Raw genomic sequence first — 22,821 nt, 5'->3', positions numbered from 1 at the left:
TTTCACTTTCTTTGTTATTTGTTTTCTGTCAATTATTGGCCACATATTGACAATTTAATAAAGTGTTGCGTCTCAACATTGCATGTTCAATAATTTTATTTTATATTTGACCTCATGATGTCTAAAAATCCTTCTAAAAGTCATATTTTTTCTGTCTTTGTCAGTATGCTTTAATTAAGTGGCGTGACTGATTGTGTAGTTCCACTCACTGACTAATTGACGTTCTTTGAGCGTCTTTTTATTTCTACCGTTTTGTTTTTTTTTTAATTTCTTTTTGGACCTCTCCATCCTGTCGTCCTCTAACCCTCTGAACCGGCTGCTTCCTCGCAAAGCAAATGACCAAAAGAGAGCGTGACCTCCTTTGGATTTCTCCTCTCTGTCACACTTTTATCTTGATTTCACTTTCAGAGACTTACTGTTTTTAAAGATACTGTATTATAATATACAGTGCTTGGAAAAATCCACAAAGGGGTCAGTTTGAAGTCTTCCTCCACCCTCCCTCTATCCCATCCCTCCCTTCCTGCTCCTTTGCATCGCATGTCAATCTGAATGTATGTGAGCATCTCTGCATGCAGCCTTGTTTGTAAAAAAACAAAAAAAACAACCAAAAACATTTCTTTCCACTGTGTTGTGTTTTTTAAGACACAGAACCCTTCAGATTTTTCAGGCTTCAAGTTGTAATGCATCTTTATTTGCACAAATTATGTTCTTTTCAGTTGCTTGGACATCAAATACAGTTTATCAAATTTTGTTTTGTTCATGTTTCATTTTTGTGGTTTCCACAACTTCTAATTCACAAAGAAAAAACCCATAAAACACTCAAATCAGTTAACAGTGTTTCCACTGATAATAAGACAATGGTGACATTGTTACAGCTGCTATTGTCTTCTTTTACTGCTGCTCACCAAGTTGAAAACACTGTAAATTTATGCTCTTACTAAACAGATTTGGACTTTTTATACAGTGTGATTGTGATGAGATATTCAAGTTGAATATCGGACCTTATATTATTTATTATTTGATATATTATAATATTAAAAGCACAAGCTGTATGCTTCACTGGAGAGATCGTTGGCATTGACAAGTCATAACAAATGAATATTTAAATTACCTCAGAATGTATTTTTATTCATTTATAGTTTATTCTAAATGTAGTCGCCACAATTGATTCCATGTTATAAACAGGTTTTAATGCCAGTGATTAGACTGGCATTTATTATAACAGTGTGTCCCATGATTATAAAGCATCTATTCTTTATGGATGTTGTGTGCTTTGTAATTGGACTAAACCCAGGAAGCAGCAAATCAACTTGGGAATCAAAAAAAAAAAAAAAAAAAAGAAGTCTACTGATATCCACTCACTCTCCAAAACCATCTGCCAGACATGAAAGATGCATTGCAACTTGCACGAAAACAGCTTATACTTTTCTGTGATTTTGGTTTCGATTTTTCTTCTTTTCCTCTCACACTTCTCCAAATGTGTTTGTGTCACATTGGAGGCCCACCAATGTCTGCGTTCGTGGGTTTGCAATGAGCTCATGGAAAAAAGACCCACAGTGTGCTGGGAAAAGGAAGCTTTTCTGCCAGGAACATTGTTTATTCTGTGTTTGTGTGGCAATATCACAGACTTTGTGCTATCCCTCTGCATTTGTTCCATATTGGCAACAAATAGATATTTTGCACATTAAATTTACTCAAATCCACCCACTGGTCAGGGTGTGCATTGGCTAGAGCTGAGTCTGGGATAAACTCCTCAAAACATTTTTGATTGTGTTTCTGTATTTTTGTTGCAATGGTGGAACTGTGTGTTGTGGTTCAGTGAGAAGAGTAATGTGGTGGTTTATTGAAGCTTGTGACACTGTGTGTGTGCTTGCGTGTGTGTGTGTTTTTTTTTTTTTTTTTGCTACCTACCTACTGTGCTCTATGCTCACAGCTGGCTCAGTACCCCATGCTGAGAGAGGAGATGGAGAGGATCGTCACCCAGCACATCAGGGACAGAGAAAACCGCACCAAGGATCAGGTAACACACACCAAAATTTCTCGTGAAGCTATAAAATTTCCCCAAGTCGGATCAGTAAATGTAAAACAAATGCGCATTTGCTGATAGCATCTCTCACCCTCTTCGCTCAGGTGTTGCTGCTGATAGACATTGAGTTGTCCTACATGAACACCAACCATGAGGACTTCATTGGATTTGCCAAGTGAGTTTTTTTTCTGTTTTTCATTTCTTTCTCTCCAGCGTTGAGCATTTAAATGCGTGGCTCCTGCATCGTTAAGTGCTCACAGATTCATCAGTTCACGTGGTGTTTTGACAGTATCTCCTGATGTGTGTGTTTTTCGTTGTGCAGCGCTCAGCAGAGGATCAACCAAATGAACAAGAAGAAGACAGCTGGCAATCAGGTGCTTTGATCACAAACATACAGACCCGTCCACTTCGCTGTTGTTTTTACAGGTTTATGGCGCAGAGGTGTGTCGATTTCTTTAAGCTACTCTTGAGCTGCGGGAACATGATTCCAGGCTGAACATCCAAGTCTGTTTTGTCTGTTGGCCAGCAACGCAACATCTGAACTTCATCCAGTCTTTCCCCAAGGCTTTATTCTGTTAGCACTCAGCTCTCGGTTTTGCCCGTGCTAAATGTAGTGCAGCTATACAGTATCTTGTTACCCTGGGCAACAGTCCATATCCTACACACACACACACACACACACACACAATGCAGCCCTCTACATGTTACTGTACAGACACTAATGGACAACAGTTGTCTGATCATGAAACAAAGTCACGGTGATGTCAGCAGAAACTGAAGTCGGTTGTGAAAAAGTTTACGGCTTGAACAACAACAACAACAACAATCATAAAAATCAATATCAAATAGAAAGCTCCCAGAGAGCACATACCTCTGCCAAGGTTGCACAATCCTTAAAATCTTTCAGTCATTTTAATAACAGAAAGTGGTTTGGAATTTTAAATCTCCATCTGGATCACAGACGCATAGTGATAGACTGTCATGCAATACATGTGACAGATTTTTTTCATTCAAGTAAGTGCAGTAGTTGATGAGAAAACAGTAAAAAAAATACTGGGGACAAGAGGTTGAGAAATCCTCTAAAAAAATCTAAAAAAATCCAAGATGTGCATTTTGGACTAAAAAACAAATCACTTCCCTAAATTTATTTCATTTTCCACAAAATGTCTTTGAAATCTGTTCACACATTTTCAAGATTCAATTCCACGAAACTTCATTGTCTGTCACATAGTAACAGAAATTCCTCTTTGACACGACTCAACAATAACAAAATATAAACAGTAGAAATATCAGTAAAAATAAGTTATGCATGCTAGCGTTAATACAGGCAAAAGACAGATGTGAATATCTGTATGTGTCTAGCATGACTTATTTAGGGTATTAACGGCTGGAGAGGAGATGAAGGACATTTTAAAGGTGTTCCTCTTTGCAAGTTGTTATAGCGACGACCTGATGGTGTAGCTGGAAGAACTGGTGCTTTTTTTGAGATGCTGAAGTGCTAAATAACAGACAAACGAGCAAACAGGACTAAGAAACAAAACCTCCTCAGAAGGAAATAACAAAATGCGACCCGATTATAAAACAGGCATAGTATGTGTCACAATATCAATTCAATAATATACATTTAGGGCAAATATACAGCTTTTGCATGACTTACATTCTTCTTTTTCCTTCTGAAAGCATTTAAATCGTCTTCTACTTTTCACACACTTTAATCTTACTCTTTAATTGTATTTTCTTCTGCTCTTATTTTCTGGTGCTTCTTGTATCTTTTAAGTGATTTCTCTTTTTGCTGTGTCTCTTTCCCCTCTTTGTCCTTCTCTCTGTGGCTTCTCTGCTTTAGGATGAGATCATGGTGAGTAGTGGTGTGTGTGTGTGTGTGTGTGTGACTCTGTGCATGTCTCCAGGTAGGCTTTCAATGCGTACGTGCTCATGTTTCTACGCTCTGCATATGTTAGAATACACGTATCTATATATGTGTGTGAACTTGGATGTCATTTATGTGTGCTGGGTTACAGGTGGAAGTGTGTATGAATGATCAGTAGATGGGCAGGTGGCTGTGGTGGGGGATGCTTGGCTGCTTCCCTTTCCTCTCTTTTTCAGCTGTGTCCTCCCTGCAGGCACACACACACACACACACACTTACACTCATACACACACTTTGACACTACAGGATGACAAAACCTCTATAAAACGCTATCGTACGCTGTTCAGCCCACAGGAACATAAAAGAGCTAAATCAAGATTTGCCTCCCTGTTACATAATGTTCTTGTGTTAATGTCACAGGCAGCTTTCAGTCTCAGTTTAGAGATGCTCGTTGTGGCTTGGACGCTGAGGGCGGTTTGCTTTGGCAGTGAAGAGATGCCCCCCCCAGCAGTAGTTTGAACTACATAGAGAGAAATTCACTCAGGCCTTCTCGAATTTCATCTCAAAGAGAAGGAGGGTGAAGACAGAAAGAAACAGAGAGAGATCAAAAAAAAAAAGAGAAGAGAGACAATTTTCAAACATTTTTATTCACATGTCACTAGACATCTTCTCTCTGACTCCCTCTTTTACTTCCCCCCCCCCCCCTTTTCATCCACAGTAGAGGAGGGGAAATGAAGACCTGAACTGTGGCAGACATATGTCACCCCTATAGCCGTCAGTTGTCATAACAACCACCCAGATTGTGGTCAAAGGTTAGGGGCACATAGTAAACAAAGCGGTGATCCTTACTTCCTGTTTACAGATGGATGTAGTTGGCCCTCAAAGACCCCACAGCTACTGGAGTTTATGGAGATATAATCAATTATGTAGATGGAAAGCTTAATTGTATTTTAATTAATCCCTCAAATGCTGCTGGATCCACTGTGATGAAAGTTTTGTTCAAACACATATAACTTTATTTTCAATTCTAATCTAGATCCCAAACTTTATCCTAAATGGTTTACAATTGATTGTAAATTGGATTGGGAGAATAATGCAGACCAAGAAACAAGTGAAATACCAAAATTAAAACAAGGTGACTTGTAAAATGCAAATGTAGGAAAAAGATTTAATAGAACCTACTTAAGACAACAATAAAAAATAAGTAAATGGTTAGAGAACGGTTTAAATTAAGAAAGAAAATACGAGCGATAAAAGACACAAGTCATAAAATTAGAAAACACTACAAAAAATAAATAGATTACAATAAAACGGTGAAATCAATTGAGCAATAAAAAGCATTAAGAACCATAAAACCATAAAATTATAAGACACTGCACAACTTTAGTGAGATGAATAGACTAAACAGATGGGTTTGAATGACAGGGGAATATGTGAAAATGATGCACAGTACAGGTGTACAAGCATACAGAGACAAATAAAGTGATTTTTATGAAAATGTAAGGCCTGCACATTGACTTCAAACCACAAATGTACTTAAATATGTAAATGCTAAATCTTTAACAGGTTCCAATTGAGATCAAAATGTTGTCTAATAAAATTAATTTGTGGTGTAAAGTCAGTGTGAAGATGTTACTCTTCTCATCCTTGTAGTTTTGGGTAAAATAGATAAAATGAAATCAATTTTTAATGGTGCATCCATTGAAAAATAGTGTCTTTCGTTTGAATATTTCACTCAGTACAACAGTGAAAACCTTAAATGAAACACTGAAACCATCAGTTATAGAATAAATATGTGAGATTGTCATACGGTCTGTTTCTTTTTTCTAGAGGCTACTTGAGAGGAAATCAAACATCAGAGTTTATGGGGGAAAGTGATGCTTATACTGTAGATAGAGAGAAATACCCCAAACCCAATTTTAAAAAGCACATACTTTATAAAAGAGTCAGGCTCCTGTATTTCACTGCATGGTCAGAAAAAACTTTGACATGGGCCATTCTTGTTATAGCCTCCTTATTTCCCTCACCCCACCCTGCTTGCTGTCCCCACGCTGCCGTCCCAGCAGCCAGCTGTGCTGGTACTTGACCAAAGATGTGTATTTGGCCTTTACTAAATGCCCTGCGTTGGCGTAGCTTTGTAATGTTCTCTCCACATTCTCATTCAGCCGGAGAGAGGAGTTAACGATCGGTTCAAGGTAAATAACTCGTACACCACGTATTGTATGTGTCTTTAGTTTCTGTGTGGTGGAGAGAATGAAATAAAAGATAGAAAAAGAGAGAAAAAAGGAATGTGAGGAATGTGTTTAGTCACGTAGGTGAGCGTCACCCTGCTGTTGTTTGTGGCAGTTACTTCTTCTTCTTCTTCTTCTCCACTAGAAGCAGTGTCATTACATTTTACTGTGTTGCCCCTTACATGTTAGTGTAGGTACATACTGTATGTACAGTAAGTGTCACGTACACAGGCTGAAAGGTCTGATGTTGAGATTGTGAATATGTGTGTGCTGTGTGTTATTTATAATCACTTTTTGCCTTTTGTCTGTCGTTTCTCAGGTGATCAGGAAGGGCTGGCTGACCATCAACAACATCGGCATCATGAAGGGAGGAGCCAAGGAGTACTGGTTTGTCCTCACCGCCGAGTCTCTGTCCTGGTACAAGGACGATGAGGTGAGATTGTGTTCACACACACACAAACAAACTGAAGACATTTTCTTATGATACCTGTTTGTGCGCCAAGTTGCAGACTCATCAAGCTGCTTGATGTGACTCATCTGTCAGAGGGCTGCCAGCTGACAACAAGATTTTATTTATCTGCTTTGCAGTGTTGTCCTAGAAACAGTGAAGCACCAAAGATTGGTAAAATAATGTGAAGATAATGAAGCGCAATGAGAAACTTGTTGGACGATGAGAGGTCTTGGCAAAAAAACCCCAAAAAACCCCCTTTGTTATAGAAACGATCATAGAAAGGGGAATAACAGGAACTCAACAGAATCAACTGCAGCAAATCACATTTTTATTGTTAAAATTTATGTCTTAAAAAATGTTTTTGAGTATTTTTGCAGGATTACTGGGATATAAAGTAGATCCTGACCGATGCTGGATTTTTGAGGCTGACACTAATATTGATATAAATAACAAAATCCAGGAAGTCTTGCTAAATATTTGTCCTTAAGTGATGCAGAAAACCATGGGAAAAAAACTAAGGCACTCCGGCTTCAGGTGAAATAATACAGTGAATTTATTCTTTGAGTAAAGGCAATTGAGCTCAGGGTCATCAGGGTTTGACAAACACATAATCATAGTCTGAATTATATACCAGCCGTGGGTGGCGTTCAACGCAACACATATGGCAACGTAAATAACCAATAGAGGGCGTTAAAACAAAGGCATGAGCCCCATACATATGTATATGCCAAAAAATATGAATCTACAATAAGACATGATAACAATAAGTGATATTGAATCCCTAAAAATACTGAAAATACTCAACAAGTGCTGAATACTGAAAAAAGTAAAAGAAACAAATATAAGCAAAAAATATATGTCCATGCTCTAAAACACATGAAATCAACTTCACATACTATCTGTAATTTTATTTCAATAATTAATCTCAATGAAGAAGTAATTATATGCAATTAAAACAGACAAAAAGATTAAATATATGTATACATATACAAAAAGACTTGCAATAAAGCAATAAGTGAGTGCGTCCGCATCAAAAAACAAGTTTGCAGGAAGCTTGAATGTAGATAAACAAATCTCAGTTTGACAGTAGATTACCTGATTCCCTCCAATGTTTGATATTTCAGAACTTTTTGATACAAAGTCTTTAAATTTGATTAATGAGCTGTGACCAAGATATGTAGGCCTACTGAGCGGGAAAATTGATATTTGCTAAATAAATTTGTAAGTGCCCTCTGGTGGACAGAGTGTGTAATGGAAACAAAACAAGTCTGAACTAAATAATTAAATAAACAATATCTTTGGCATTTGTGTTCAGTTTCTTGATAAGCCAATACTGATTGCTCTGTGAAAAGATAACATTTAATCGTCTTCCTCTACTACAGAATTAAACAGGTAATAATAATAATAATAATAATAATAATAATAATAATAATAATAATAATAATAATAATAATGATAAAAGTTTATTTATTGTATTGAGTGTAGCGTAGTCTTTTCTCAAAATTTGATTTTGTTTGACTGAATTCAGGGGCTGCTGTATGTGAAGAGTTAGTTGTTGCATTCGGGGGGGGAAAAAAAGAAAAAAAAAAAAAAAAAACCACATTCATCACCATAAAATCCTGTAAACATGTTTGGAAAAAAAGGATTTTGCAATAACTCCTGCAACCCAGTGATTTCCACTAGTTGAGTTGTCATTTTCAACTGCCAATAAGCCGGGCTGTGTGTTGTGTAATCCTGTGATCTGGCTAGCGGAGCAGAGCTATCTGCGTATTTTCTGCACAACCTCAGACATCATCACCCGTGTCTGCATCACCCAAAAACTATGCACCTCATTTTAACAGCAGCACTTTTATAATATTTTCCTCCAAATTACAATACCAGGAGAATTATTTCAGTCGGATCTGTGTGTGTTTATTCTCCACGAGCTTTCACCAAGATTTAGAGTCTCTTTTCCATGTTCTGGTCCAATAATTCGTTCCAGCTCATCCCGCTGGCAAGTATGACTGTTGGTCAAGTTCAGTGGTTGTCCTCTACACGCTGAGGATGATTTGACCCGGTGTGCTTTGTTACTGGGCTGACTGGTCAGAGCGGTGTCCCATGATGCTTTGCAGAACTATTAGGAGCTAGCCACAGTCTCGCTGTCTCCAGGCCGTAGCCGCAGCCGCTCTGCTCGCTGACATAAGGCTGTGTGTGTGTGCGTGTGTGTGTGTGTTTGCATGTGTGTGTGTGTGTGTGTGTGTAACATTGAGACGACCCCTTTCCAAAGAGTCAAGACCCCCCAGCATGTCAGACACCGAAGCTGGCACACACATGTGCATACCAGAGCCCCCTGCCCTGTTCCCAATTCCCAACACACACACACACACACACACACACGCATACACACACACACACACACACACGCATACACACACACACACACACACACACACACACACACATACAAGCTGCTTCTAATAAACTTACTTCTTTTCAAAGAAGGGGCACAGAGCAAGAGAGGGACTGGGTTGTAGAGAAGGAGAGGGGAGGAGGCAGGAGTGTCTCTTGTTAGCTGGTTAGCAGCAGAAGTAACAAGGACCATGTGAAGTGAGAGAAAGTGGGGAGGGGGGCACAGAGGAGGGAGACGGGGAGGAGAAGAAAGAGGAGAAAGGCCTGGTGTGGACATCTTGCTTTTATATCCTTACTTCCTACCTCTTTCCTCGAAGGTTCAAACCAGAAGAAACTCTTCTTCTCGTTCCTCTCCTTGTCCATCAATCAGTCTGTCTCATTCTTTCCTTTTCTGCCCTCCTCATCTCATTTGTCCCCTCTGTATCATTTGTCTCCCCCTCCCTTCTTGTACTGTATATTTATTTGAACTTGGAGCTGCAAGGGCACAGGGAGACGTAAAACCAACACGCAGTGCCGGTGTTAAAGCTCAGCGGCGAGGCTGAAGGGCACTGCAGCACCGAGTATGATTTAAAAAAAAAAAAAAGAAAGAAAGAACGAAAGGAGAAAAAAAAGAAACTTTCCATTATGTTTTCTATCCAAGCTGAACATTTCTACATAGTCCAGTCACACACACACACACACTAAGAGTGAGTTAGAGTGCTCATGAGGGCCTACACTCATATGTGCACCTGGGTAGATTCTTGCCAATATACACACATTTGATTAAAAAAAAAAAAAGTTGGTAACAGTTTCATGTTTATATTCTTTAAAAAAAATGCATCACTGCCTTCAGAGAAAAAAAAAACTTATTGTGCATCTTTTTGTGCAGTTTCATATAAAAAAGACACATTCATATGTTTCTTTACACCAACTCACAAAACAGCGCAGGTTTTATTGGCTGCCTCTCGTCAAGGGGAAAACCCTTGCCGTAGTCTGGCAACACACACACACATATGCGCACGCCACCCCCAGACACTAATAATAACTTTCAACCCAACTAGTGGTGCCAGGATGTTTTGGTTAGTGTACGTGTGTGTGTGTGTGTGTGTGTGTTTGTGTGTGTGTGTGTGTGTGTGTGTGTGTGTGCCTAGAAACCTTCTGGTCTGTATTACCACAGGACATGCCAATTCTTTGAATCAGGCAGTTCTGTAGCTTAAAGCTTCCCAAAGCAGAATGAGAGGGAGGGAGGGAGGGAGGGAGGGAGATGTGAATGGAGAAAAAAAATGGTTGAAAGAAAACAAAAATGTAGATAAAAAAGACCAACATGACTGTGATTTTTGTAGATTTTCATACATTCTTGCAATCAGATTTGTTCATTTATGCAGAAACATTTCCACATTGATGGTGTCAAACACAAATAAATAAGTGGCAGATATAACTCTGCTGTCCTTTGGTGGCTATATTTTCTTTGGGTGCCCCTTTTGGCCCTCTGAGTGTGTGTGTGTGTGTGTGTGTGTGTGTGTCTGCCCGGGTTTCCCTACTCCTGTTGTAAAGCTGCCAGAAAGCCAGACTCGCCTGGTGATCCCAGCTGTAAACATCCTGGGGGGAAACGGCAGACTGCTGCTTTCAACAAACTCACCAGAAGCATGTCTGCTATATGGTGTATGTGTGTGTGTGTGTGTGTGTGTGTGTGTACTGTGCACTTATGTGTGGGTGTGTGCTTGTGTGCATGCTCCCAGGGCTGCGACTTATACATAAAAAAAAAAAATAAAAATGCTTGTGCGTGGTGGCAGAGCTCTAAATGGAAACAGGTTGGTTTGTGGTTTTCATTCCTGCAGACGATGCTCTGAGATGGGACACCGTGTGAATGTTTCTGCCCTCTACTTTGCTTTTGTGTATTTGAGAGGGAGAAGAGAGTTCAGAATGCTAACGCTGCGGGTTCGCCTGATCGAAGACACGCAGGCTGGAAGACAAACTGCGGCCCGGGGGGGGGGGGAAGAGGTAGAAAAGAAAAAAAAAAAAAAAACATCATGGAAAACGAGGCAGGGGGTCCAGCTAAACTTGTAACGTTTCACATGACGTCACCTACAAACACTGAAGCCACAAACGATTTTGGATCTTTTTTTTGGGAGAGCTATACAAAGACTCGTAAAAAAAAAAAAAAAAAAAAAAAAAAAAGGCGAATAGACAATGACAGAGTGGCTGCTCTTTCAACATTTTTGTACGGTGGCTTCCTGCCTCTCTGCTCATTACATGGTCATTTGAGGTAAAGCAGCCACAAGTCGATGCAGGGAAGGCACAGACGTAATTGTACATTTTGGTCAAGAGTGCAGTGTGATGCTGGGGGTTTACTGTGTGTTTTAGGTATCTTTTTGGGTAAGCGTTCATTTTTTTTTTTTTTTTTGCTTTCTTTCTGTGGTTGAACTTTTTTGGGAAAAAGAAACAACGTGCTGAGAATGCCATGAGACCATCAATCATATTTGTGTGAATGTGGTTCTGTAGGTCAATATGGGATTTTCCGTTATGTGAATGATTTTTCCGTCAAATATCTGCAAATGTTAATGAAAAATAGTCCAAAGACTTAGCCGTCCATCTCTGTGTAAGTAAGAGAAAAGAAAAATAGAGACGTCAAATAGAGAATCTTTATTTCAAACTTCTTTTTTTTTTTACAAGCTGAACTGATGACATTACAAACAATACAAACCAACTATAAACAGCTTTCCCTGACATTTACATTTTTTTTTTTTTGTATCCGTCAGTCATAAATCCAGGCCAGGCGAGGGCCGGGCATCTGTGGTAGAGCCTTTGGGTGCTTTATTTAGGTTTGTGCCCAGATGGACAAGGGGTGGTGCCGGGTGTTCCCACAGCTTGATGTGCTCGTGCCTGCTGCTGGATGTCCCCCTCTCTCTCTCTCTCTCGCTCTCTTCTCGCCTCTCTTTCAGACAATTTCGAGTCGTCCCGTGCTTCCCCGGGCCAGCCTAACCAATGTGCAGACTACTGTACAACCACTACTTCCTGAACAGGTAGTCTGAACACTGGGCAGGCGGGCCGGGCTGAAGGAGGCCGTGGTGGAGAAGTATACAGGTGCTGTCAGATTCAAACACACGTATCACGCAGAAAAAAAAAAAAAAAAAAAAATCCTCGGTTGAAAGCGTACACACACACTTACTCACTGTGATTCCGGTATCAGACTCTGGAATCCAGCTCCTCTCGCTCTCACAGTGTGACGGCTACAAAGTGCTGATCATGCTGATTGAGCGGGCTGGAGGAGAAACAGCATGTGAGGGATGGATGAGGGGGCCGGCGGGGAGGTATAGGAGGAGGAGGAGGAGGAGGAGGAGGAGGAGGAGGAAGAGGAGGAGGAGGAGGAGGAGGGGGAAGAGGAGAGGTTAGACAGAGGTGATAGCCACTGATTGGCAGATTCTACGACATTCCCGCTGTGAGATGCAGCATTCCAGACCGAACTCTGGAGAGGAAACAGAAAATGCAGACAGGCAGTTTGGATATTCCTCAATAACACAAAGAAATGTTGAAAAGTAATAAATCTGATAGTGAAATCTGTGTTCAGCTCAGGTAAAACTATGGGTTAAACCTACATTTATTTATTTATTTATTTTAACCCAGAATTTTTTTTGTGTGTGGAAAAAAAATAAAAAAAACAGAACAAAAACTAAAACCTTTCCAGAGCTGTTCAATGAAAAAAAAAGCACACGCAGAGGCACACACGAACAAAAGGTCATACCCCATTTAGCACAAATTTGTTACAACCTAAACTGGGTTTGCCCCCGCTGACCCCCAGGCCAAGAGTAAATAAACAAAATTTAAAAAAAAAGATATTTCACAAGTTCGTTTAACAGTTTAAAAAACTGTTAAGATGAAGCTGTCATTAAAAGTGAGAAACACTAACAAGAAAACTCCCCGCTCGCTCTTAAAGTGCACTTAACTTCTCTCGGTTAGGAACTTATCAGTGAATACTTGTGGTCAGCTGAGATCACGCTACATCTCAGCCAACTCTGACCCAACTCTTCCCACTAAAACACCAGACAGAATGCCAGACGGAGGGGAAAAAAAAAAAAAAAATCTCTTTGAGGAGGGAATACCTGTCCTGTGATTGGACGATCACCATTTCTCTTCTTCGCATCTTGCTGTCCTGAGTGATGTCCCCTCTTTGTCGGATGATATTTATTTTGTCTCCTTCTGGACCGGTCAGCGCCAATCACCTCCCTCCGTCCTTTCATTCAACGCTGCCGCACCTTTGAGGCGAAATCGGGTCGATTCTGTTCAAGTGCGACTTCTGCGTCATCTGGGTTTGTCTTCTCAGGTTTTCCCGGAGCAAAAAAGACGCTCCGGTATCCAGCAAGGTGGACCGGCTGGAGGCTTGACGTGGCAAATGACTGGCCACCTCAAGTTTCCCCTTCGAGAGACAGAAGGAGAAAAATGAACGAGAGAGAGAGAGGAGATATGGAGAGAGAAGGAGGAGGAGCTCGCCGGCCCCCCATTTTTCCTTTCCTCTCTCCTTTCTTTTTCTTCCTCTCTCCCCTCCCTCTGTCTGGCTCCCCCCTTACCTCCCTCCCTCCCCTCCTCCTCCTCCTCCTCCTCCTCCTCTCTTTCTTTCTCTCCTCTCTGGCTTTTGGGGAGAAAGTGGAAGGTCAAAGGTGAACAGGAAGTGAGACGCATTCATTTGGCGTGTGTGCTGTTAAAGTTTGGAAAGGGAGTGAAAGCTTGGCCGCCAAGGGAGGGAACTTTTTTAGTGGAAGCGTATGTGGGCAGATAGGAGGATGTCTGCATTCGTGCGCTCACGTGGAGGCGTATATGTGTTTCGTAAAAACCGTCTGCATCTTCTCCTCTTCCAGCCAGTGTTATGTGTGCATCTCTGCTCACGGTACATTTGAGTGTATATGCGGTTTTTTTGGACGTTTGAGTGATGGATGTGTGTGTAGGAGTGGGGCTGGATGAGAGCAGAGGCTCCATGGTCTTTGTAGCAAGGGCAGGAATGTCGGCGTTTTCTTGGCAAGCGGGAGGAAGCCTTGTAATAACTCCAGATGTGCAGCCCTGTGGTCTCCATCTCTCTCTTGCTCCCTCTGTTTTTACTTCTAAAGCTGATTTCCTCTCCCTGTCCGACTCGAATAAAGAGCCCTTTATGCAGCTCTGCAGCCTTCCCAACACACACACACACACACGCACAGAGGGGGGGTGTCGGTGGTGCTGGTTGGACGGGTGACATACTACTGGTAAATCAGAACCAGAGCAAAAGAGGTTTTGTATGTGTGTGTGTGTAGATGGGGAGGAAAAGTTTGATTCACAGTTGCGACATAAGTAGTCAACAAGTAAAAGTTTGCCTCCTTCACCTTCCTCGTTTCACACACCCACACACATTTAGGATTCATTCTTACTGCTGGCAGACAGGAGTAATCAATGCTAATGTTTCCAGGTGTGTGTGTGTGTGTGTGTGTGCCTGTGTTTCTGTATATGTATGTGTGTGTGTGTGCAGAGGTGGCCAAGGCCGTGTGTTTATTTTAGCTATGGTTTCTGAGCTCCGACCTGAGCTCGAAATCAAAGCAGGCGCAATCCCAGGAGAGACGAGTCAGCAGTACTGGCAGGGAGAAGGAGGGATGTGGAGGGAAAATGAGAGTGAAGGAGAGGAAAAATGGAGATGAAAAGAGGACGCAACTTCAAAATGTGTGATACCCAACCTCTACGGTAGAAAAATCTAAAAATGCGGCGGAGAAACAAAGCCAGGAAAGAGAGCGACAGAAGTCAGTCGTCATCGCTGCGACAGAGCGGGGAAAATGCATGATTGTTCCTGTTAAATTTCGGGTTAAGGATTGGAGGGAGTGAATTTTAATAGGTGGGTGGGGGGAGCACTGCGGTCGCACCAACATTGTTTCCACTGTTTGGATGACCAGGCAAGCAGCTTCCTTTTCAAACTCTTAGTCAGTAAAGAAATACTGAGTAAAGTATGCACACACACACATACACGGACACACACATGCACACATGGATACTGCACACACATGCAGTGTAATCTGTGCTTCCATGTTATTCTGTCTGGTCATGAAATACTGCCGCTGCTGTCGCTGTGTTTTGTTATTGCATTAAAGCCAACGTCTCCGTCAGTTCATGTGGGTGTATGTGTATCTTTCATGTCGTAAAAGCGGGATTCCCGTATCATCAGTCAGCTGCGATTTCAGTGAAATCTCACAGCTAGTTTTCAAAGAGGGCGATAGCGTGTTACATAGCTATTAATCTTGTTGGTTAAAAATGTGAGCCACACGATAGCTTTGTTTTCTTTTCTCTCTCTTCCATAATATCATTTAAATTATTTCTTTGCTGACATGAGAAACCGAGTGACTGTGCTACATATTTCAAGATAGCGGAGCACTTAAATTGTCTTATGGTGCATTCGAGAGATAAATTCTGGTGCTCTTCTAATTTCACAATATTTTGTTATAATTTCCACATTACTTGTGATGCCACATGCGTGAGTGCTTACAGTTAGCTTTTTATGTTCAAGTATTTCAAATATACACAGTATGACTCACTCACACTGGTGATAAGAGTAAATATAAACAGAAATGGTCGAGTTGGCTTTTCTATCTTTGCTGCCTTTTAAACTTAAAGCATAGAGTATCGGGTTAGAGACAGAAAGCACGGAAGAGAAAAGAGAAAGAGAAAGCAGAGAATTTACTTAACTTGATAATTGTCTGCTGGAGGTATGAAAGTGAGAATGAACGTAACAAAGATGAGAGAACTTTTAGAAGAGAACCGGTTGAAAATGATGGAAAAAAACTTACAATTGTAAGAAAACCGGTTATGAATGAATTACTGTGTCTCATTAGTTAAAGAAAACATCAGAAAAGGGGGTTTGAGATTGTCAAACAGAGACAAGAGGAGGTACACAAGGTGGTTTGTGGATATTTGGAAGTTTATCCTGCTTGACTGATGAGATAAATGAGTAAGTATGCATGTTTGTCTTGCTGTAAATTATCTTTTTTTCTCCTGTATATCCAGAGCATAATACGAAAATCATTGTAGAAACAACACCGGGGCTTAGACCCAAGCAGATGCGGGATAGATAAAAAGAAACCACATAGTTGTGCACTTAATGTCTTTCGGCATGTTGTATATCCTGTGTGTGTGTGTGTGGTAGTTTGGTAGTTTTGTTGTGCACAGACAGGAGTGACACAAATTTAAAGATTACTACATGTGTTCAATAAGACATGACAGGAATTTGAGCTTTCCCGTGGTTGTTTTATAGCTTTTAAAGTATATATTCTCATGTTGCATGTACCTATTTTATACTTTTTATTACATATTATGTCATTTTTAAAAAATATTTTGTCTGAATCAGCGTTGGATGATAATCCTGTAAGCACTGACTTTTCCATGATTTCATGGATGATAAATAATTGAACCTTGACATACCGTAAATGAGAGATTTAAATGTTCATATTACAAGACTGGATTTACTGTAAATCCGTAAACTAAAAAGAAAAAAATCCATCTTTCCTTCTCTTGGAAGTGCACAAACATTGGCACAGTCACGTCATGAAAATTACTCAGTATACACACACACCCTGTGAGTAATACAGTATGTGTACACGTTTTGATTCACAAGTGCAAATTGCATATTCTGGCGGTTCATTTCACTGTACAGTCAGTAGAAGAAGAAGAAGAAGTGATTTTAGGTTTGGCTGTATTTGGATCACGCAGTGCTGATGATCGAGTGACTGTTGTGTTCCAGTAAAACAGGATGAGGGTTGGGATTAGACTAAGGCCATGAGTTTATCGAGATCCAGCATGTCTAAAGACGTTCTTTAACTATGGAATTCTCTCCTTTTTACTGCATTTTTGTTTCCATTACATTAATGCCACAAATACATGTTAGCACTCTATATAATATGCAAGTACTATAAAACCAAAGTGTGGGACTTCAAAGCATGCTTGGCTTACATATGTGAATGTTTTACCTCAAAGTATTCTGACATGACGTTTTAAGCTCGTGAAAATTAAGAGACTTTTCACACGCCTCATTTGCCATTTTGACACATCAATATATAAATTTGCATTTGTGGTTACATGTGACTTTTTGTAAGTGTAAGTTTTAAATATTCCTGAGGTTTTATGCCAACATGTAGCGCTGATTGTCGCTCAGTGAGAGTTTAGAGACTCAGTAGACACACAGGTTGAACAGAGTGTTTGACCTGTGGATTGACATGTGTTTATGTGGTTAGTGAACCTGGTGTTGTCACCCCCCTCCCCCTTATCCTTCTTTTACTCTTTGGTGGTCACCATTGATTGATCACATGTCCCGGCTAGCCCCTAAGGTTGTTACACTGACCTTCTGCAGAAGTAAACGCAAAGCAGATCATTAACTGCTTAGCAATTAGCTGCTAAACAGGAAGTTATCACTGACCTGCCAGCCTGCGTTCAAGCACGCCGCTGACTGAATGTGTCATTGTCATGTGGCCACCACGTTTCCTTTCCATGGAGGAGTTTATTTTTGTTTGTGCTCGTTCTCACAGGAAGAGCAAAGAAGAGAACAAAGGTTGTCTATTTTTTTTAAGAGTCACTCAGTGACTCTTAAAAAAAAACCAACAAAACACACAGAAAATATGAGAATTAATTTTCATCCGTGTGAAACTGGACAAGTCTGAAGAGCTAAAAAAAAACCTTCTCGCCTGCACCGTTATCAGGAGGCACTCTACATGATATATGAAGTATCAGAGAGTGCTGGCACGCGGTCCAAGTTGATTTGTTACGGGCATTATTGCACAACCTCGTAGCTAGATGAGTCACAAACGTTGTCCACATTGTCTCAGAATAGCTATTCCCAAACGTAATTCTCCCTGTTTGCTGTTGCTGATTTAAATGTTGACAACATGTGGCCTTCCATTAAATAAAGTCAAAACGGCATTTAGCCAAATTAAGATTCTTCTGATGCTGTCTCTGCTGTTTCTCACAGACATGTTACTCACAGACTAAACAATGATTTTGCATGCGTGGGATTTTTGAAGATATGAAGACAGTAATATCTGTACTTTTTTTAGGAACATTTTCTTCTGGAAGAAGTCAGTTATGTTCAGAATATGATTTTTTTTTTTTTAGATTACTGTAACTGGACTGAACTCTTCTAATTTGACGTTGTGCTTTTTTTTTTTTTGCAATGTGTGGACGCAAAACAAGATTTTCCATTTAGTGCTTGAAACCCAGCAGGTCTCATCCCTTTTACGTCTATCCCCGTTGTGAAAGACTCACAGAATTGATGTCTGTGTTTCTTTTTTTTTTCTTCTTTTTTTTTTTTAAAGACAGAACTCAATAGGGGAATGGCAGAAGAATGGAGGGAAAGGAGAAACGGAGGGAGGTGAGGAGGAGGGTTGTGAAAATTGCCGTTGGCTGCCACCCAGGGCCCAGTCTTTGTGGTAATGAAGGGTTAGAGGCAGCGTTATTGCTCCCAGATGCCGTGCGGCTTCTCCGCAGCCCTTTGATGCACGGCCCAAGTCACCAGGACTTTTCTATCAGGCTCCCATCAACATACACACTACCACACACACATGTACACACCGAGGCATGCAGCGCTTAAAAAAAAAAACAAAAAAAAAAAACAAGGATGCTGTAAACGACTTATCTTTTTGGTTTATCCGACCAAACTACTCAGATTTGTTTCAGAGTGTTAATTGGATACGGTTTGTGTAATGTGTGTGTGTGTGTTTGGTGTTTATACATACTGTAGCGTTTGTGTGTGTGTGTTCGTGTGAGGCCAAATTTTGTCCACTTTTTTTTTTAAATCATGTTTGAATCTCTCAGACGTATTTTGGATGGTATGCACAGCGGTGAAGTGCCTTTATGAATCCAGAAGTGAACTTCCTCTGGCTTTTCATAATGAGCCTGCTATTACTCACTAACAAAACAAAACCATGGAAAGTACTCTGCTCACACACTGCTCCAAACACCACAGGCTGCAGTAACTACCGAGTGCACTACCTTGGGCTGCTGCTGTGTGTGTGTGTGTGTTCGTGTGAGAGAGAGCGTGAAAATGTCGCCTGTGTAGAGGTATCACACATCACACATGTGGTTCGGGTCTAAACGAAAAGAATTTATTAATCTATTAAAAAACAACGGGTGTGAAAATCATCAGTACAGTCGTTAATGTAGGATTTTGTAGGTAAGTGTATGAATGAGTGAAGAACAGTGTAGATGTTGTATGCTGAAAGTTTATTGTGGTTGTGTGATTATGAATGTTTCTTGTTCTCCGGTCTCTCTTGAGACTAGCTGAACGAGACTACCTGATTAAATAAAGTTAAGATAAAAAAGAAATTAAAATTACTAAAGGTTTCCTACTCAGCCTCCCAGGATAAAGAGTTGATTTGCCCATATTACTGTTACACAGGGTAATCCATATATAGCTGCAAGTAATGATTATTTTCATCATCAGTTAATCTGCTGATTATTTTCTCAATTATCGTCAATCGTCAATTATAGTCTCAATCGTTTTGTCTATTACACATCAGAAAAATTGAACTAAAAAATGCTCATTGAAATTTTCCACAGACTGAGGTCATTAAATGTTTTGCTATGTCTGAACAGTCCAAAATCCACCATCCAAAGATATGTTCAGTTTACTGTCATGTATGACACATATAAGTGTCCACACAATCCAAATCCTCACATTTCAGAAACTGCAACCAGCAAATATTTGACATTTTTCCTCAAAAAACCCCCAAAAACGAATATTCGAATGATCAGAATAGCTTGAGATTAATTTTCTGTCGATCGACAAATTGATTAATTGACTTATTGCTGCAGCTCTAAATCTACAGACTTCACTGTCAGTGGTGTTTGTGCCCTATAGGGGAGATTTTAGATTGGAGCACAAAAAGTGCAACAATAATACCGCCAGTCCTAGAACTTCAAATATGAACTCACACTAAAATGAAGTGCAAAAATACCTCTAGCCCTGAGCCCTCAGCTTTGGCACTGTTGGTCAGACAAGACAAGTGAGTTGTAGGCATCACAGAGGGCTCTAAGTAATTGTGAATGACATTTTTTGTACAATTTTTAAAATTTTCATAGAGCTATATACTGTGTACATGTAAGTGTGCACGTGTGTGTGTGTGTGTGTGTGTGTGTGTGTGTGTCTGTGTGTGTATAGAACTGGAACTCTTGGGTTCCTTTGGCTCATCAAGGTAGAACATGACATCACACAGAACACATTCTGTTTCACTGCAGTAACTGGACTCATTTCAAGTCATTTAGAGTCATTTCGAGTTATTGACTGTCAAGTGCATCTTTCTGTCAACATTTACAATGGGTTTTCAAGAGACACAAAGCAACTTCCATTATTCCAGGAAAGACAACAAAGCCCAGAAGACTCTGGAAATCTTCCATGAGGACAGCTTCTGGTCTATAATGAAAAATGAGACCATACGGGCACATCTGAAGGAGGAAGCCTACAAGGTGGCTGATCTGATTGCAAGAGAATGGGGCGATCAGAAGGAGCCAGAGATAGACGAAAAACTTTATAGATACAGCTTTTGGTCTTTCATGAAACATGAACCCATGCAGACACACCTGAAGGGAGAAGCCTACAAGGTGAGTGACCTGATTGCAAGACACTGGGGCAATGAGATGACTTTGAAGTCCAAGCTACACCAGATGACTTGCGAAAACCTTGATGAGGACAGTTTCTGGTCTGTCATGAAAAACGAGGCCATGCATGCTCATCTGAAGAAGGAAGCCTACAAGGTGGCTGACCGGATTGCAAGAGAATCAGGCAATCAGAAAAAGCCCAAGATAGACCAGATGACTTGTGAAAACCTTAATAAGGACAGCTTCTGGTCTATCATGAAAAATGAAGTCATGCATGCTCATCTCAAGGGGGAAGCCTACAAGGTGGCTGACCAGATTGCAAGAGAATTTGGCAACCAGAAGAAGCCCAAGATCAACCAGAAGGCACTGGAAATCTCCCATGAGGACAGCTTCTGGTCTATAATGAAAAATGAGACCATACGGGCACACCTGAAGGGGGAAGCCTACAAGGTGGCTGACCTGATTGCAAGACAGTGGGGCAATGAGAAGACTTCAAAGTCCAAGCTACACCAGATGACTTGTGAAAACCTTAATAAGGACGGCTTCTGGTCTATCATGAAAAATGAGGCGATGCATGCTCATCTCAAGGAGGAAGCCTACAAAATGGCTCATCTGATTGCTGGTCAGAAGGCATCTAAACCCAAGAAAAAAGAGAGGACTTCTACACAAATTGATGGGCAAAACTTCTGGAGCTTAATGGAGGACAAGGCCATTCATGCTCATCTGAGACAGGAGGCTTTTAAGGTGGCAGAGATGATTGAGAGAGACTGGGGTACAAAGGGCACAAGGTCCACCAGCTCTTAGGACAGACTGAGGAGGAGGAGGAGAGTGGATGATGAAAGTCCTGAGAAGGTATGAGATGCCTGGCAGAAGAAAATTGAAGATTTAACATCTATTCAGGATCTGGCAAGGAACCACACAGAGGTATTGGAGGCTATAATTCAGTTATGCAACATCCTTGGAGCCACACGGGTACTTACAGGTGGCAAGAATTTCACCAAAAGCTTCCTTATTGCTGTCAGCAAAATATGTTCTGATGCAGCAGTGGACGTGAGGCGCCACGGACATGACATCCTTCAAAACATTTCCATCCACAACGCTTTCCAAAAGCAGTGGAAAGAGGCCGTTCCAGAAAAGGACAAATGCTCACTGGAGGGACTCATGAGGAGGCTGAAAACAGTGGAAGGGACCTGCAGCAGAGGACTATAATGATTTCACTGTTAATTCATAATAATTGGCAACAAAAAAATAAATAAACAAAGACTTGAGGTCTTGAATCAGTGCACAAGATAGTTTTATGGTTTTAAGGTGTAATATGATGTTAATTGCAATGAAACAACAGAACAAACCTCTTTGACCAAAAACATGGATGAGTAAAGAGACATAGCAGGTCTGGATTCAGTGTTTGACACAATTACAAAGCTTCTAAAAAAAATTTATGGGTTAGAAAATTATGCAATTATTATTATTATGTAGTTACAATATGTATTATGTAAAACCAGGAACATGCAAAGCACATTTATGAATGAATACTCACGCAGGCATATTGTAATTACAGGTTTACAATGAAAATAATAATATTAACAGCTAGTGACAATATATCACAGGCACACATTAAGAAAATAAAAAATGTATTAAAGTCTGTGTAGAGCACTAATAAATATGAGTTCTGAGTTTTTCACACCACAGAAAAATGTGTTATTAATCACCCAGCCAAATTTCACGGATTAAAAAAATCGCTAAGTATATAAAATTAGGTTTCAAAATCATGGAAAAACAAGCAGTATTCTGAGCTCTGAAACGCTGGAGGCATGTCCACTGAAGGTGCTGAAATTTAAAAAAAATCAGAAAAACAAAAAAATCAGTCAGTTAAGGGTTTTATTGGTGGAGAAATCAGGTTTTTTAGTCATCAGTGCAACATTGCTGTGGCTCTACAAAGATGCTGTTGTTCCTCAGTTACTGTATGAGAGACCAACTCTTAAAGCTGGAACTGAAATACGTTACCATAACATCTTGCTGTACCATTAAAATAAGAATGTACATCTCCTAATGGAAGCTTGTTTCATTTGTTAAATTGTTTTAGGATGTGTTATTCTTTTAATAGCCTAAGCGGCTGTCTGGTTCTTTAAATCCACAGAGGAATTAGAGGAAAGTGAATTTGTTGGCCTCCTGCTTTGTGCTCTAAGCCTCTGTACCAGACTCCAGTCAATTAAGTCCATAATTAAATGACAGCATCTTAGGCAAACACCTTTGTTAACTCACATGTGTTTTTTTTTTCTTTTTTTCCAAC

The 22,821-nt window shown here is 40.3% G+C and overlaps 1 protein-coding gene across 4 annotated transcripts in view; it reads left to right on the top strand.

Moving 5' to 3' along the window:
• The window catches only part of dnm1a (dynamin 1a), a 59,753-nt gene that overhangs the window by 25,841 nt on the left and 11,091 nt on the right, over positions 1-22,821 (top strand). For 3 of the 4 annotated variants that reach the window (XM_067573670.1, XM_067573672.1, XM_067573669.1), the window contains exons 11-15: positions 1,934-2,020; positions 2,131-2,201; positions 2,349-2,400; positions 3,870-3,881; positions 6,444-6,557. In XM_067573670.1, the coding sequence (XP_067429771.1) occupies positions 1,934-2,020; positions 2,131-2,201; positions 2,349-2,400; positions 3,870-3,881; positions 6,444-6,557 (336 nt within the window). Of the gene's footprint in view, positions 1-1,933; positions 2,021-2,130; positions 2,202-2,348; positions 2,401-3,869; positions 3,882-6,058; positions 6,089-6,443; positions 6,558-22,821 lie in introns of all 4 variants that reach the window. The other variant, XM_067573671.1, reaches the window with a different exon arrangement.

The sequence above is a fragment of the Thunnus thynnus genome, chromosome 19, assembly GCF_963924715.1.
Source record: "Thunnus thynnus chromosome 19, fThuThy2.1, whole genome shotgun sequence".
Classification (NCBI taxonomy): domain Eukaryota; kingdom Metazoa; phylum Chordata; class Actinopteri; order Scombriformes; family Scombridae; genus Thunnus; species Thunnus thynnus.
The sequence above is the reverse complement of the archived record's forward strand: the minus strand, read 5'-3'. Positions and strand labels throughout refer to the sequence as shown.